The 19128-nt window shown below is 35.1% G+C and overlaps 1 protein-coding gene across 6 annotated transcripts in view; it reads right to left on the bottom strand.

Moving 5' to 3' along the window:
- The window catches only part of SBF2 (SET binding factor 2), a gene marked incomplete at its 3' end in the record, with an annotated part of 467309 nt that overhangs the window by 229989 nt on the left and 218192 nt on the right, over positions 1–19128 (bottom strand). For all 6 annotated transcript variants that reach the window (XM_079707414.1, XM_079707413.1, XM_079707411.1 and 3 more), the window contains exons 4-6: positions 12044–12166; positions 10622–10732; positions 8855–8960 (exon numbers count right to left, since the gene is read on the bottom strand). In XM_079707414.1, the coding sequence (XP_079563540.1) occupies positions 8855–8960; positions 10622–10732; positions 12044–12166 (340 nt within the window). The remainder of the gene's footprint in view (positions 1–8854; positions 8961–10621; positions 10733–12043; positions 12167–19128) is intronic.

A 19128-nucleotide genomic window follows, 5' to 3' on the forward strand; every position in this document is an offset into this window, starting at 1 on the left:
GGCTGCCCATTCCTCTTCAACATAGTACCGGAAGTCCTAGCCAGAGCAATTAGGGAAGAAAACAAAATAGAAAGCATCCAAATCCGAATGGAAGAAGTAAAACTGTCTCCATTTGCAGATGATATGATCTTATATATAGAAAATCCTAAAGACTCCACCAAAGAGTTGTTAGAACTAATAAACAAATTCAGTAAAGTTACAGGATATAAAATCAACATACAAAAATGGGTTGCATTTCTATATACTAACAATGAACTATCTGAAAAAGAACTAAAATAATCCCATTTACAGTAGCATCAAAATGAATAAAGTACTTAGGAATAAATTTAACCAAGGAGGTAAAAGATCTGTACATTGAAAACTATGACACTTTGATGAAAGAAACTGAAGAAGACACAAATAAATTGAAATATATCCCATATTCATAAATCAGAAGTATTAACATTGTTGAAATATCCATATTACCTCAAACCACCTATGGATTCAATGTAATCAAAATAATTATATTTTTCATAGACATAGAAAAAAAATCAATCCTAAAATTCATATAAGTCCCTAGATAGCCAAAGGGATCCTGAGAAAGAAGAACAGAGCTACAGGTTTCACAATTCCTGATTTTAAACTATATTACAAGGCTACAATAATCAAAAAGTGTAGTATTGGCACAAAAACAGACACATAGATCAATGGAATAGAATTGAGAGTGTAGAAAGAAGCTCACACTTATGCAGTCAACTAATATTTGACAAAGAAGCCAAAAATATTCAATGAGGAAAGGACAGTCTCTTCAACAAGTGATGCTGGAAAAATTGGATATTCGTGCACAAAGAATGAAATTGGACCCCTATCTCACACCACTCACAAAAAATAACAAGAAGTGTATTAAATAATAAATAAAAGAACCAAAGCTATAAAACTACTAAAGGAAACAGGGAAAAATCTTCTTGATATTGGTCTTGGCAATGATTTTTTGGATGTGACACCCAAAGCTCAAGCAGCAAAAGCGAAAATAAACAAGTGCGACTACACCAACTAAAAAGTTTCTGAACAGCAAAGGAAACTATCAGCAAAACGAAAAGGCAGTCTACAGAATAGGAGAAATTACAGGCAAACCATCTATTTGATAAGATATTAGTAACTAAAATATATCAGGAACTCATACAACTCAATAGCAAAAAGAAAAAAAAAAGATTAAAAAATGGGCAAAGGACTCGAATAGATGTTTTTCCAAAGAAGATATACAAATGCCAACAGGCACATGAAAAGATGTTCAACTTCACTAATCATCAAGGAAATGTAAATCAAAACCACAATGAGATACCATCTTACAACAGTTAGAATGATTATTATCAAAAGAGAAGAGGGAATTCTTCTACACTGTTGGTGGGAATGTAAATTGGTCCAGCTACTAGGTTAAACAGTATGAAGCTTCCTCAAGAAATGAAAAATAGAACTACAATATGATCCAGCAATTCCACTTCTGGGTATATATCCAAAGGAAATGAAATCAGTATCTCAAAGAGGTATCTACACTCATGTGTTCATTGTAGCATTATTCACAATAGCCAGGACATGGAAACAACCTAAGTGTCCATCAACAGATGAATGGAAAAAGAAAATATACATATACTACATTGGAATATTATTCAACCATAAAAAGGAAGGAAACCCTGTCTTTCATGACAACATGGACAGACCCTGAAGTTACTATGCTAAGTGAAATAAGTCAGATAGAGAAAGACAAATACTCTATATTCTCATTTATATATGGAATCTAAAAAAACTGAACTCATAGAAATAAAGAGTAGAATGGTGGATGCCAGGGGCTAAGGGGTGGGGGAAGTGGGAAGATATTGGTCAGAGGGTACAAATTCCAGGTATAAGATGAATAAATTCTGAGAATCTAATGTACAGCATGGTGACTATAATTAACAATATTGTATTACATACTTGAAAACAGTGAAAAGAGCAGATGCTAAATGTTAACAGCACACACACAAATGATAGTTATGTGAGGGGATGGAGGTGTTAACTAATCTTATTGTGGTAATTATTTTTCAGTATGTACAAGCATCAAATCACCACATTGTAAACCTTAAACTTATATATATGTCAATAAAATATCAATAAACACAGATGTTACATGCCTAATGTTGTTTTACTATGGAAACAAAGTGACAATAGCTAAAGGCCCAAGATCATTTTAGTCTGTGACTTTAAAAATGTCTAATAAATAGTATACTATAAAAATTAGGGAATAAGTATTCTAAAACTAGTGTATTTATAGTTAAAAACCAAATTATAGGTGAATATATATGACAAAAGATGTCATGAGAATTTCACAAAATTATTTGGGTCAAGGAAGGATACCTGAGCTATGGATTAGATTAAAAAATCAGAGGGGCTATAGCAACCAGTTCTTGTGAATATAATCTTATTAATGTAAAAAAATTACAATTTTCCACACAAAACACAAGTCTTCAGGTAAACAAAAACAATTCACATAGACTACAAAAAGATACAAACAAATAAATAAAATAGGTGTTAAGTTGGAGATGAAGATGGTTAACAGAAAATTTTAAGGAATGAGGCGGGTAATGGCAGCAGTCCACATGATTACTTCAGGCAAACACAGAGACCTCTGAAACTGTGTAAAACAAATTCATTATCATAACAATCCTTGGAGAGAAGAACCAAGGAAATGCTATAATTACATTTAGACTTTTTACAGGAAAACTAGTCAAGGCTACAAAAGAATCCTAGAGTCTTATCTGCTTCCTGTCTGTGCTTTGTAAAATCTACCACCACTACCCCACCCCCAACCCAGGTAGTGAACTCTGATAATGGTCTAATACTGACCTTCAACAACAGTCCAACCAAAATGACTGGTGATAAGAGCATGCCTTTAGCAGAATTATCAGTACCACATGCTCTGAGAACTACAACTCTGCATACAGTGCTCTTTTAGAAGCATCTTTCTTTCTCCTTTCCTTTCTTATCTTTTCCTTATTCTTTCCCTGGAAAAGTAAATTTTGAATATGTAAGCAAAAGATAACTAAGCTCAAAATACTAGAGAGTAAAATAATGAAATTCGATATTCAAATGGCTAATCATCGTGTTCTGGTGCACTTCATCCATACACAGAACTCTCCTAGGAGATATGACTGCCATTTTCTTCATGGCTAGTGTATTAATTTATTCAAGAAAAACTGATGCCTTCTGTGCCCGAGGCACTATGCCAGATATACAGAATGCAAAGAATAATAAGACAAGGCAGTTCTTGAAGCTCCCAGTCAAGTCAGGGAAAACTCCCTATTAATAAATAAGGAAAAAGCACAGAGTAGAACTTCCATACTCTCCCTTGAAGACATTTAGGAATCAATATATCAGTCCTGTACAATATATCAGTCCTGTACTGCCTATCTCTAGACTTTTTGTTGTCTCAGGATAAAACCTCTAATTTATTCAAGCATTGTACTTTTTTAAAAAATAAAAGGTGTACATATGAAGAGTTAACTAGTTGTACAAGTTTTCTAAATATTTGTATTGTAAGATAAAGGACAAATGTAGAAAAGCATACAAATCAAATGTACAGCTTAATGAATTATCTTACAAACACTACCTAGGTCAAGAAAGAACTTTGCTAGCAGCCCTAGAAGCCCCTTCTATGTGCCTCTAATCACAACCACCTCTCTACTGCCATAAGTAACCAATATTCTGACTTTATTGACCATTTTCCTGACTTCTCCTATAGACATTTGCGTCCCTAGACACTATAGTTCAATCTCACTCTATTAAAAATGGGATGTGTTTCAAATCTTTTTTAAAAAAAAATTTTGGCCACACCATGTGGCACGCAGGATCTTAGTTCCCTGACCAGGGATCGAACCCAAGCCCCCTGCAGTGGAAGCACAAAGTCTTAACGACTGGACCGGCAGGGGAGTCCCTCAAATCCCTTTTAATCTAGCGGTTCCTCCTTCATTCCTTGTAATTTATATGTTAAAGAACCTGGGACGGGCTTCCCTGGTGGCGCAGTGGTTGAGAGTCCACCTGCCGATGCAGGGGACACAGGTTCGTGCCCCGGTTCGGGAGGATAACACATGCCGCGGAGCGGCTGGGCCCGTGAGCCATGGCTGCTGAGCCTGCGCGTCCAGAGCCTGTGCTCCGCAATGGGAGAGGCCACAACAGTGAGAGGTGCGCGTACCGCAAAAAAAAAAAAGAACCTGGGACATTGACCAATAGTTTCCTAGAGCCTGGATTTTGACAACTGTAGTGTCTTAGGGCAACATGTTCCCCATCTTCTGTATTTCCTATGATCAGAATCAGATTTAAGTTCTCTGGCAAAACACAGGTAGTGTTTGGCAAGGTTAGGAACATAATATCTGCCTGTTTTTCTTCTGCGAGGGTTGTAAAATGATGTTCTATTTCGATAATTTCTTTTTCATTTATTTTTGAAGCTTTTCTAGAACTTTAGAGAAACTGAATTATACAAGATGCATTCTTTCTTGTTTGTTTGGTTTTTTTTGTGGTATGCGGTCCTCTCACTGCTGTGGCCTCTACCGTTGCGGAGCGCAGGCTCAGCGGCCACGGCTCACGGGCCCAGACGCTCCGCGGCATGTGGGATCCTCCCAGACCAGGGCACGAACCCGCGTCCCCTGCATCAGCAGGCGGGCTCTCAACCACTACGCCACCAGGGAAGCCCTGTTTTTTTTCATTGAGTATAATTATTTTCAAATTAATCCATGTAGTAATACGTATCAACAATTCATTTCTTTATATTGCCTAGTAGTATTCCATTGTATGGATATGCCACAGATTATTTATCCATTACCATAACCATTATTCATTACATTTATGGACACTAAGCTTGTTTCCAGATTTTCACTCTTATAAAAATATGGATATGACCATTCATGTACAAATATTTTTTATGGACAATGCTATCATTTTCCTTAAGTAAACGCCTAGGAGTGAAATGGCTGGATTATTTGGTTTATTTAACTTTTTAAAAAAGTCAAACTGTATTCCAAGGTAGCTGTCCCATTCACACTCCCATTAGCAGTAAACTAAAGTTCCCATTCCTCCACTTCAGGCAGCCCTCTGAAAAGCTGGAATGCTCATGTTCCTCTCCCTCCTTCCCAAGGGATTGTGCACCTTCTCCCAAGGCAGCAAGCCACCCCTCATTCTTCTTTGCTTCCAGTGGCCCTCAGGCATCCAAAATATGCTAATTCTGTCAGTGCTCCGAATATGGCAAGACAGAAACCAGTTTCTTGGCCAGCCCTTTGTAAATCTCAACATTGGACGGACACTCCACTTTTCTCCTTCCCTTTCCCCCAAGGAGAAGCTGCAAGCTGGGCGTTCTCTTCCAGTGCTGGCTGTGCTGGCTTGGGGGTGAGGCTGACCAGGTAAAGTGAACTTGCTCTTCTTACCTGTTTCAATGTAGCTGTTCTCAGTCAGCTCTGTGATCAGCTGGGGTACCACAACTTCTTAAGTAGCTTCTGGAATTCTCACAAAGGTTTTTTGGTCTGTATATAATTGTTAAATTGATATTTCTGTGGGAGAACGAGGACTGGGACTTCCTATTGTGCCATCTTGCTGATGTCACTCCCTAAATTCTCACTCTTGACTGTCTATCTCCTTCACTATTTAAGCATAGTTATTTTAATATCTGATAACTACCTTTTATATTGTCTATGGTTTCTTTTATATTTCTTTCAGATAGCTTTAGTCCTCATGTTTCTGGTTATTTTTTTTAACTTGATGGTCTGCTTTATTATTTTTTTAATTAATTTTTTCATTGGAGTATAGTTGATTTACAATGTTGTGTTAGTTTCTGCTGTACAGTAAAGTGAATCAGCCATACATATACATATATCCACTCTCTTCTAGACTCCATTCCCTTATAGGTTGTTACAGAGCACTGAATAGAGTTCCCTGTGCTATACAGTAGGTTCTTATTAGTTATCTTTTATATGCAGTAGTGTGTATATGTCAATCCCAATCTCCTAATTTATCTCTCCCCCTTTCCCCCTTAGTAGCCATAAGTTTTGTTTTCTACATCTGTGACTCTATTTCTGTTTTGTAAATAGCTTCATTTGTACCATTTTTTAGATTCCACATGTGTTATCATATGATATTTGTCTTTTTCTGTTTGACTTATTTCACTCAGTATGACAATCTCTAAGTCTATCCATGTTGCTGCAGATGGCATTATTTCGTCCTTTTTTATGGCTGAGTAATATTGGTATATATGTACCACATATATTGGTATATATGGTATATATATGGTATATATGTACCACATCTGCTTTATCCATTCCACCGTCGATGGACATTTAGGTTGATTCCATGCCCTGGCTATTGTAAATAGTGCTTCAATGAACATTGGGGTGCCTGTATCCTTTCAAATTACGGTTTTCTCTGGGTATATGCCCTGGAGTGGGATTGCTGGATCATATGGTAGCTCTACTTTTAGTTTTTTAAGGAATCTCCATACTGTTCTCCATAGTGGCTGTACCAATTTACATTCCCACCAACAGTGTAGGAGGATTCGCTTTTCTCCACACCCTCTCCAGCATTTACTGTTTACAGATTTTTTGATGATTGCCACTCTAACAGGTGTGAGGTGATACTTCATTGTAGTTTTGATTTGTATTTCTCTAATAACTAGTGATGTTGAACATCTTTTCATGTGCTCTTGGCCATCTGTATGTCTTCTTTGCAGAGTACTGGGCATACATGTAAAAATCTGTAGATATATTGGAGGCCTAGAATGCAGTTATCTTGCTCCATAAAGGATTTACTTTTACTCCTACTGTAAGGCTAAAGATAGTAGCATTAAGGATCATTTTAATCTGTTTCTAGGAACTGAAATGATTTCAAGCTGTACTTCAGTTCCTCAGGTGGACTGTCTACTTGTGATTTACCCTCTCCCAGGATGTGCTCCTTTATGGTCCCAACTCAAAGCAAGAGAGCTTTGTAAAGGAATTTCCCTTGGTAAAATCTGAACTCCGATTCTCCCCTTCGCCGTTGGATATCAATAGTATGGAGATCAGTTTTTCAGTAACTTCTTTCAAAATCAAGAGATGCTTGGGAAAAAGTGGTCCCAAATATCTGGTTCACTTCTCTAGGTTTTTTTCTTCTCTTGGACCATGGTTTGGTCATTATTTACTGCTTCTGACGCTTTCAAGTAGAAGTTGTTTATACTTGTATAGCTTTCCTAGTATTCATTGTTAAGAGGGTTAGTCTGGATTACAAAGGCCATCGCTACTGGAAGAGAGGTCCAGGTTTTATAAATTTATACTTTATCTATAGCAGTTTTTCTCATCAGGAGTGCTACTAGTATTTGAGGTAAAAAATCTTCTGGTGCATATATATTATGCATGAAGAATGTTTAATATCCCTGGGTCCTGGGCATTAATGCCAGTAACAATCCCTGCCCTCCCCTTCAAATCACTGTAAAAATGCAAAAGCATGAGAGGTTTATAAGGCACTCATTAAGTATAAGATCAATGGTAGCATTTGGGAATGTGAAATTTTGTGTCATATCCTTCTATTCCTCTTCATGGTAGACCTTTGGCTTTGATTGACCCTTCAGAGGTATACAGGCCCTCTTAACTGAAAAGGGTCAGGTGAATAGTGGTTAGCTAAAATCAATTCAGTCAGTGATTAGGAGGCACCATGGACAGGCTGCAGGTAGTCCATGAACCCCTAAGATTATATCCAAAGTTTGTGGAGGGAGGTTTTAGTCAACAAGATATTCTTTAGAGAAGTAAGTGCCACCAGGGAGACAGTACCTATTTCACATGTTAAGGAAAATAGCTTTAATTAAATTAGAACTTGGTTGAGATGACTCAATGAGCAGAAACTTTCAGGGAGGAAGAGAAGGAATATGTAATTTTTGAGAGTTTAAACCCCTAAGGTGGGGGCAGATGTAATAGAGAACTACTACTTTGGGGTTGATGTCACCATTCATCTTTATTAGGATACTAGAACTCTACTTGTATTTACATTAATCTCTTCTAAGGCTTTCTAAATTTCACTGACTGAAGTCACAGCAGAAGAATTAGGATGGGGCCACTAAAGAAAAAGGAGAGATAAATTTCAGAGTTAAGCAGGGAGTAAAATTCAACATGAGATAGGAGGGAAATAAGAAGGTAGAATTTTTGTGCAAGGAATTAAGAATTCCATGGAGAACTACTAGACTATGAGCCCCAGGAAAGGGAATGTTTCAATTCAACTAGAAAAAGACAAACACAGATGGAGAACAATGAGAAAGACTGAATCAAAGAGAGTGGAACACTCTTACACAGGTACATATAAAGGATAAGTAAGAGGTAAAGTAAGTGGGAATCTCTGGCAGCAATGGTCTAAAACATACTCATTTTTAAGTTATAGTACTCCTTTAATGAAGTATGAGCTGTCCAATGTACAGAGGGCACTTTCTAGTGTCCTCCCCCTAATACGTCATCCTAGCCATTGCTAGAAAATTAAAGTCCTGATACACGTGGTGGGATGAAAAGGATAGGACTTTTAGTTCTATCTGACAAGGTTTCTATAAAAGCAATTCATCTAAGGAAAAACAAAATATACTAATCTATTCGTCTTTTAAAGCACAGAAAATATGTTTACTTTCTAAAAGCTTAATTGACTTAAGAGCAAAAGGGGCCTGGGTTAATTTTTAAAAAGAATGAATACTAGTTAAGATTAGAACTCATATAATTATATATTTTATATATCAGTTATCTAATGGTTTGCTTTTTATTTTCTTGATTTATGTCGGGTGATGTAGGCTTAAAATAAATCTCTTTTTCATGGGCTTTTATAAGAACACTGAAAATGGGAGAAGACATACCCAATTGCTGGAACAGGAGAGCCGCACTAGTGCCTGTGACAGGAAGACTATCATGCAAGGGAGTCTGGATCAGCTGTCTATCTCCTGCACCCAAGGAAAACAGCTTCTGCAGAATGGGCGGAAAACACACACACACACCACAAATGATTTCTTTTCAGACATTTTCTTAAGATAAAAAAATCCCTTTGAAGTTCAAATTTAAAGCAGATGATGACCATATAAGATCCAATTAACAGATGCGAAGGGCAATAATGCGGCCCAAAACATTCAAGTTACTTTGTGTCCAAGTGAATACGGTACAAGAAAATTCAGTAGTTGAAAGGTGAAAATTTAGTAATCATGAGATACACAAATCACTGATAATACTACTTAACTAAAAAATAGTAAAATGTTAAAGCTAACATTTATATGCCAGTTATATGTCAATAAAAGTGGAAAAACAAAAGAAATATAGTAATATGAACCACGCATGTAATTTAAAAATTTCTAGCAGCTACAATAAAAATGTTTTTAAAATTAAAAAATAAATAAAATAAAATCATGTCAACAAAATTCCCATCTTAATAAAGGCTCATAAAACAACTCAGCTGCTTTAAAGTTTAGGTCCAATCGTGACCAAACTCACATTTCATATTATGCCCTTGTAGCAGAAATGGGAGAATGAGGGAGGAGAGTGCAGGAGGGAAAAAACCTTAAGAGTAACCAAAAGACACTAGGAAAGACAGGAGACAGCTAAAAAGGCAAAGGGCATGGAAAAAAGATGCCATTTTTACTATAAGTAACATCTCTATCAGACTGAGGATAAAAAACTGTAATTTTTAGAGGGCTGTCCTTTTCCTCAATATTACAAAAGAAGAAGCAAAATAAGTGATCAGCTAATCAATTTTAGGACTTAAGGAAAGGAGCCTTTAAAAAAAAAGTTCTCTAGAAAATATTAAGTCATAGCAACTCAAGTTCTCATTTTTCTACTTCAGAGACGAATATAAAAATTTCAGGACATACAGAAGATGAAAAACATGCCACTTTGAGAAAGTTTTATTTCAGTAGAAGAGGTTAATGTCCTCATGGGCTCAATCTATGACAAAATCCTTGGGAAATTTTAAGGTATAGATTATATTTTCCAAAGAAGGTCTGTGATTTTGGACAATGGTTAACATTATCATTACTAAAGGTAGCAAACTGAAATGAGAAAAATAAGCCCTCCTCTTTTGAAGCTTAAATGCAAGCTATTCTATTAAAGATTACACACAACATACAAAATGGTTTTAGGACCACATATAATTGCTTTTATCCAGGGAAATGAAGAAATGAATTAATCTATCCAGAAGTAGTTATAATATTACAAAGAATTATATTAAAAGTTTTCTTAATGTTACCTAATTTTTATCACTGAAAAAATTTTTAATAAAATGAGGCGTAACCATACAAAGGAATAATAAGAAAGGTACAAAGAACACATTTGAAGTTCAACTTTAAAAAGTGTATTTCCAAGAAAGCGTAAGCTAGAGTTCAAGTTACACAGAATATGACTTCTAACTATGCTATGTGAAAGGTGAACCCTGGGTTAAAATTAACCCTATGACCTAAGAATGGAATCTTGAGTCTCTAGAAGGCAGACCATAGGGACAATGCTTAATTAAACTAAGATCCTCTTTAAAATGAAAATATTTGAAGAATTCTTTCTTTCCTTTTATTCATAAATTAAATTTATTGGAGGAGAGGAGAAGAGAAGCAGGCCCTCTTCATCTCCCTTTTTATTCTATTTACCTGAGACCCTCCAGCCGCTGGGACAAGACACGCACACAGGTTTGCAATGAGACTTTCCAAGGAGACATTCAGAGTGTCCACATATACAGTATAGATCAAACCTAGGCAAGCCTGAAAAGAAAAGATGCATGTAGTTATTTCATGGAAAAAGCAAGCACTAAAAATAAATTGTTGTGACATCTGCTTCCAGGAAAATTTCTCTTTGAACCTAGTAGATTCTACAGTGACCATGGAATAAATTTTAAGCAGCAAATGTTATTAAGTTTATTAAATTTTCCTCCAGAACCAGAAGCTCTAAATGAGCTTTTGAGATGAGTTTATAAAAAGCAGAAATCCATAATTTGTAAAACAGGTGTTTGTGCTTAGATAACCACTCTAGCAAATTTGTAGGGCTTAAAACTGTTTCTGTCTCAACTTATTTGGCAGAACTCCAAATTTCAAGATAAAAACTTAGAAACTTTATCTTGTTTTGTGATTCTTATAAATTCAGAACATTTATTCTACAGAAAAACTTAACTTATGTGAATTATTACAAAGAACAGCAAAATAGAGACAAGATATGATTAACACTTTAAGCTCAGAAGAAGGTAGGTGGTAAAATGGAAGATAAAATGTAATCATATGAATCTATCAGTTTATTAAAACTTATAACTAAAAAATTAGTATCTGTTAGGAGTTAGCCACTGTCATTGAAATCTTGACACTAAGAATATATATAATCTCAACAATATGAAAAAGTTTTCCAGAAATTATGTATCAATTTCCCAAATCCTTGAGAAATTTTAAGGTATAGTTTATACCTTCCAAAGAAGATCTGTGACTCTGGACAATGGTCAACATTACTATTATTAAAGATTACACTGAAATAAGAAAAATAAGCCCTCTTCTTGCAAAGCTTAAATGTATTTATAACTAAAGTAAATTTTTTCTACATTTGCAAATTCTAACTATCTAAAAAAATAAAATATCTGGAAGTAAACAATATTTTAAAGCTATATGGATAGCAGTATGATCACAACTATTTGAAATCACAAATACTTATCCTATTTCCTTGAACCTGGACTCCTAAAAAGAAGATCAATAAAAATACACTAAGTTGTTATATTACTAATGCATTTTAAATTTGATACAGGTAATCAAATGATTTCTTTAGGATTCATAAATTTTGGAGTCAGTAAAGATGGGACCTATTTTAAAACAAACACTACATCCTTAGAAGTTTAAATAGTCATATTAACTTACTCAGGTACTTATTTTATCCAACATGAAATACATTTCTTCTGTTCACAGTAATTTTATTTTATTGATGAATTCCTAATCAATTTAAAGATATTTTAGATGCAAAGAATTTGTTACCGTGGTTCATTCAAAATAGATTTATACAATAATACGAATCAATAATGACAACTATGAGTTCTTTACCCTAAAAATTTCTGGATAATCTAATCTGGATACCAACACCAGGCTTTTGGGAGCAAACACTTCTGCAGGCTGAATTAAACCAGACACTTCCACTTCACCTTCAATCTCATCTTTCTTTGTTCCCTAAAGAAAGAGACACTGTAATCAACAGATGGACAATTTCCTAGGTTTATAACTCACAAAATATAGACATATCACACACTTTCATGTAATTTACAAAATCCAAAGTTAATTACAAAATATAATTTACAAAACTCAAACTAAAAATAAACATACTTTGAGAGGAATCTGAGAAGCAAGTAGGCAAAGAAATTATGAAACAGGGCATACTTATTTCATTTTTGAAAACTCCTTAAGCTCCAGATATATACCACAATTTTATTTGAGCATTTGGTTTCTGTGTGAGGTACCAGTAATCAAAGGTAAATAAGACACATTCATTAGTGATCCATACAAATACAAATGACACTCACTTAATGGAAATTCAGTTTTCAAGGAAAGAAAAAATCTGTTTTAGAAGTAAGGCACTATTTTTCATTTTTGCCTTTTGGACTTCTCCCAATCTTTCAAACAAAAGCGATAATCATTTAGGATTATGTTGCAGAATACTCATTGCTCTTAAAAGTAAAGCCCAATCAGCTCTAAATTCTTTTTGCTCAGAAGCAACAATGTTGATCTTTTGAAAACAGAGGATATTTTTATACACAAAACTGAGTTTCAGAATGTACCTAGTGCCACTGAACTGTACACTTAAAAATGGTTGAAATGGTAAAGCTTATGTTATGCATATTTTAGCACAATAAAAATACCTAGAATTTTTTAAAACCCTAAATGTTCAGTGATTAAATACTAGTTAATAAAGTAAACTTTGAAGAATATTATTCTCATTTATTAGTCAACAAATATTTCCTGTGCACCTATTGTTCCATAATACTATATGACGCACTATAAAAGTTCCAAGTGAAAAGAAAAAGAAACCAAGGTAGTAAAGTATTCAGATTTATTTCTATATAATATTCTAAGATGCTAGGACATTTTCCCTAACTAGAATCCTCTTCTCTTTCTTTTCCATTAATCGAAGGTTCAGCTTAGGAATTATCTTCCTTCCTGAAGCCTTTCCTTTACTAATTTTTCTCCTACTATTAATTCTTAGCACAGTTCATCAACATGTCACACATTTGCTCATACTTATCTCTCCTGCCAAACCTCTCTCCCACATGCCACAAAATGCCATATCCAACTGCCTGCTTGACCTCTCCACTTAGATGACTAATAGGTATCTCAAACATGTCCAAAATACAGCTCCAACCTTTCTTCCCAAACTCCACTCCTCCTGCAGTATTCCCTATCTCAGTTAATGGAAATTCTATCCTCCCATTTAGCAAATCAAAAATCCTGATTCCCCTCTTTCATAACCCGTATCCAAACTGTCAGCAGTCCTGATTTCTCACCACCTCCACTGCTACCACAGTACTGTGGGCCACTATCATCACTTGTCTGGGTTATTTTAACAGCTTCCTTTAGTCTCCTCTGTTCCTCTTCAGCCCCACTTTGCTTCCTTGCTGCTCCTCAAACATGCTGGGCATGCTCCCACATAAGGGTCTCAAGCACTTTGTTATTCCTTTGCCTGGAATAGATACAATAAATAATTCCCTCATCTCCCTTGGGTCTTCATTCAAGCAAACTTCTGCTCTGTTAAGCCTTTGTTGGCACCCTACTTGAAACTGCAATGCCCTAACACTCCCTATATCCTCTTCCTTAATAAAAATAAAATATATTTTATTTTTCTCCACGGCATGACAACATATTATCTTTTTCACCTATATTTGTTTTCTGGTTTGTTTATCTCCTCCACTAGAATGTGCTCCACAAAGACCAGGATTTCTGTTTTGTTCACTGGTAATTTCCTGGTTACTAAACCAAGAGCTGGCCACATAGTTGATACTTACTTAATATTTGTTCACTGCATTCATGAAGGAATGAATTTTCTTAGAATAGTTTTCTGGGTATTTTACCAAGGGAAGCTTTTCCCCCCTACTTGTGGAGGCCAAGAACTGTATTTCTATCTCCTTTGGAGCTCATATAGTTTCTATACAGTGAAATGTAACCAAGTATTAGATGTCTATGGAATGCACATATCCAAAGGGAAATATCTGTTTACTTTTTATTATGTGTGATAAGATCCATATGCTCTTGATTTTCATTTGTTACAAAGCAAAAGCTAAAATTAGGTTGGGTGGTTCCTGGAATTCTTAGAAATAATAAAAATGTGATGAATATGAATTTACCAAAGATTTCCACACTTAATGAATCATATTCTTTACGGATTACTAACAAATTTTGTCCTTTCAGGACAGAAGAATGACTAAAATTCCTGAAAGAGATAAAGCTATCCACAATTTTATGAGATTGTGATACCTGCCCTAGAGTACCGTGAGAAGTCAGCTTGAGTAAGTGCATAACCATTTCATATAAATGACCATTAACCTGCATTAACCTAAACATAAAATAGAATGCATTGGTCATTTCTTAAAGCTATCCTTTTATTAAATATTCACTAAGTGGAATAATTATTAACAAGAAAGAAAAAAGGTCCGATATAATGTTAATCAATATTAAATAAAAACAATTCCATTTTTCTTTTTTTTTAATTAAAAAAATTTTTTTTTCTTTTTTGCTTTATTTTATTTTTGGCTGCTTTGGGTCTTCATTGCTGCGTGCGGGCTTTCCCTAGTTGCCGCGAGCGGGGGCTACTCTTCATTGCAGTGTGCGGGCTTCTCATTGCGGTGGCTTCCCTTGTTGCAGAGCACGGGCTCTAGGTGCGCGGGCTTCAGTAGTTGTGGCAGGCGGGCTCAGTAGTGGCTCGCAGGCTCTAGAGTGCAGGATCAGTAGTTGCAGCGCACGGGCTTAGTTGCTCCGTGGCATGTGGGATCTTCCCAGACCAGGGCTTGAACCTGTGTCCCCTGCAGTGGCAGGCGGATTCTTAACCATTGCACCACCAGGGAAGCCCAATTCCATTTTTCTTTACATCTCTTTTTAACTTTTTATTTTATATTGGAGTATAGCTAATTAACAATGGTGTGATAGCTTCAGGTGCACAGCGAAGGGACTCAGCCATAGTCTTTGCATCACTTTTTATTATAGATTTTGACCTTTACTTCGTAAATGTGCTATAAATCGTAAGATGCTGTTATTCTTAATTCCAATAGCTCTCCTGTAAGAATACAATGTCCCAAGTTTAGAGAAAGTTCATATTCCTTTATTCAAACCAAAATGTACTGCTTTGATTAAAAAAAAAATTCTTGTTTATAATAAGGCTTATTCCAGGAGATAGTAATGACGTGGTTTTGGTTAAATTTTTCTATAAGCAATCTATCATGTAAGGGAATAGTGCCTCTTCTTTATAGCTGCTAGAATACCTTTTGTGTAATACTATGTAGTATTACTAACTTTGTTTTGCATTTTACAATGACAGATTTCCACATGTCAAAAAGATGTGAGAAACTTAACAATAAGCAGGAAATCAAAAACACAGAACACAAATGTAATAGATATTGTAATAATGATTGGAAATTTAACATTTTATAGTATAAAACATTTTCATGTATTTTATCTCATTGAACAGTATTTACAAGCCTTCTTCTAAGCTAAGATTATTCCTTGGTTTTAGTAGGTCCCATTAAAGATACAAATTTACCTTAAATACTGTTTACTGAACTGCCTCACACTGACTTGTAATGTGACCTTATCTCTTATACATATCATAAGCACATGCCACAACTTGCCCATTTATTGATATTTTTTCTACCTATTGTTACTACGGACCACATCTGCTAGTGGGATTCCCAGCTTCTATGTAGTTTACATTCGATGTAGCTCTCATAGTCTTCATGCTTCAGTAATATGGGATAAATTAGTACCCACCATAGCAATCTGCCCTAAAAGTACTATTGCCTTTTAAACATATCCTAAGATCAAAAAGCTAAAAATTATTAGAATACTGACTTTATGGAATGACTCCATATAGCAGATAGGCACAATCTTTAAGAAGCTTATCCTATCACTCAGGTCAAATACTTCAATCTCATCTCTGTTGTACTCCTGATGCTTGATTCCTGTCTCTTCTATCTTGAAAAGACTAGTTGCATCCAATATCATCTGTGCTAAGTTCATTTTCAACAACACTGTTTCATACTAACTCTCCCTACAAAATTTTGTTAAACACTCATTTTAAAAGGATGAACGGAATTATGCAAGTAAAAAACTTCCAGTTCTGCATTTCCTTTTTGAAAATAAGTAATTCATTACAGTGTACCATTATATAGAGTTGCCTCAGTTAAGCAATTTAAGGACTTTAAGATTTTCCAAAATTGGAAATAAGTTTTAAGGAGTTGCAAAATTCTGTAAGGTCCACAGTTCCCCCAGCAAACTTCTTCATTTCTTGCCAAATAATCCCTTAATCATGTTGACACGTCTATATGACAAAACCTAGTTTATCCTTGCATTGGTCTGGAAAATAATGACTACATGAAACATACAAATTTTAGGATAACAAGGCTTCAGACAAATCAGGCCACTAGTCTTCAGTTCAGAATCCAGTTTACCTCTAGCAAAGAGAATATCTTGATATTTCCCCCTTCAGCAGCTCCTGTGTGCTACAGTATTCCAAAGGTAGGACAAATTCATTTGTAGGGTTACTATATATCCGCCCAGAAAGCTCCGTATTTTTAAGTGGCGCATAGTCTGTAATTTTTAAAAAAAAATATACTCATAAGGCAGCATTTTCCAAAGTGTTTTCTGCTGGAAGCTAACAGATACTGCTTAGCAAAAAAGATCTCCTAATCAAAACATTTTGGAAACAGTAAGTTAAAGCCAAGTTAAAAAGGTTTCTTTACTGCAGGATTTTTCAGACTTTGATATGCAAATATTATTTATACAATGCCAAGCAAAGGAGATATAATATAAATTATTTCTCCAACTTACTGGACCACTGAAACCCTCTTTATTACAGAGCATCAAGAGGACCTAGTGCCCTATGGAACACATGCTGAGAAAGGCTGTCACAAGCTATTTTAGGACAGAAAATGTACGAAACTGAAATATGTATATATTCCTGTGTTCTATATCCTTAGGAGGCTAGGTGAATACAATGTTTATTTCATAAATATATTATTATACTTAACATCTGTTTCATTAATTCTCACATTTCATAAAGTAAAATAAGATTTGAAAAGATTAGAAAATGGACAAGACTGCTGGGAGCTAGGGTGCTTTACAGCTGCACTAAGAAACTATTCAGCATGCCTGTGGCCCATTCGCACCAGATGAGTTAGGAACTTCTACTCTGGACCAGTGGTTCTCACACTTCAGTGTGCAACAAAATCACTGAGGGCTTGCTAAAATAGATTTTTGGGTCTCACCCTTAAAATTTCTGATTCAGTAGGTCTGAGAATTTACATTTCTAAGAAATTCCCCAGTGATACTGATACTGCTGATCCAGGGACTGCACTTTAAGAACCACAGTTCTAGGCTAATTAATATGAGACTATAAAAGAAAACAATAACTGTAACATGTATTCTACATGCCAGACACTGTACTAAGCATCATACCAGTGTTCATAATTCATTTATACAATCAAGAACTTATTAAATACTATTTTCTAGTAAAGGAAACCAGAACTCCCTGGAGAAATGACATTCTATATTTGGGCCAGAAAAATGTACAAAATGAGACTATTCATCTTAGTCAAAAAGTAAAGAATGTGTCAAAGACTAACAGAATCAAAATAAATAAAAATCGCATCTGATTGAAACTCAACAAATACACAAAAATCCATGAGTTCATAATGATAATTTTTTAATTGGTCACTACTGAAGATTGCTAGGGTACCAATCTACTATTTTGAAAATTTTAAAAAATAAGAGGAAACAATTGTCTTCTCTATCAAACTGTGGTCAACGAAAGTTCTTTTTAATAGTTGAATTTCAGTCAATAAATGCAGAAGGAATAATAGTATGAGGAAATTATCTTTTGCAATTCCTACTGAAATAAGGTATTTAGTCAATGATCATCAATAGATCCCAAACTATTAAGTGAAAGGCTGGCACTACCCCAAATCCACAAATCAATCATAAATTACTAAAAGTAGAACAACCAGAAAATAAGTTCATCTTGATGTAACAATAGGAAGCACAGTACAATTTTTCCTTTAAAAATTGAACGTGAATCCAATTAAGCCTCTAGATATAAATATTACTTTATGGAAACTATAGAGAGTAGAGGTACAAGTTAAAAAATAACATGGAGAATTAATCAGCCAAATCCAGAATATAGAGCATTCCATAGGACAAATGACCCAGTTCTTCTACCACCCCCAGAAGAGGGACTGTTACAGAAAGAAGTTAAGAAATATCAACCAAATACAATGTGTGGAACTTGTTCGAATAAACCAAGACATTTTTGAGACAATTTTTTTTAATTTAAAAATATAATGACTGATTCACTTTGTTATAAAGCAGAAACTAATAAAAAAATAAATAAATAAATAAAAATATGTAAGTTGGATATTAGATAATATTAAGGGGTTATTCAAAATTGTAATTAATTTTGTTAAAAATTATAGGGCTTCCCTGTTGGCGCAGTGGTTGAGAGTCCACCTGCCGATGCAGGGGACACAGGTTCGTGCCCTGGTCCAGGAAGATCCCACATGCCGCGGAGTGGCTGGGCCCGTGAGCCATGGCCGCTGAGCCTGCGCATCCGGAGCCTGTGCTCCGCAACGGGAGAAGTCACAACAGTGAGAGGCCCGCGTACCACAAAAAAATAAATTAAAAAAAAATTATAATGGCAGATTGGTAATCTAAAGAAGCCTTTACCAGTTAGAGATACATACTAAAATATTTGCAGGTGAAATATGGTGTCTGGGGTTTGCTTTTAAATGTCTCTCCCTAAAAAAAAAAAAAAAAAAAAATCAAGGATTTAGATTTTAAAAGATTGACAAAATGCTGATAATTTTTAAAGCTGGGTCAAGTGTAATGGGATTTATTATACTACTCACTTAAATTTTCTATTTGTTTCAGAATTTCCA

Source organism: Hyperoodon ampullatus (genome assembly GCF_949752795.1).
Source record: "Hyperoodon ampullatus genome assembly, chromosome: 7".
Classification (NCBI taxonomy): domain Eukaryota; kingdom Metazoa; phylum Chordata; class Mammalia; order Artiodactyla; family Ziphiidae; genus Hyperoodon; species Hyperoodon ampullatus.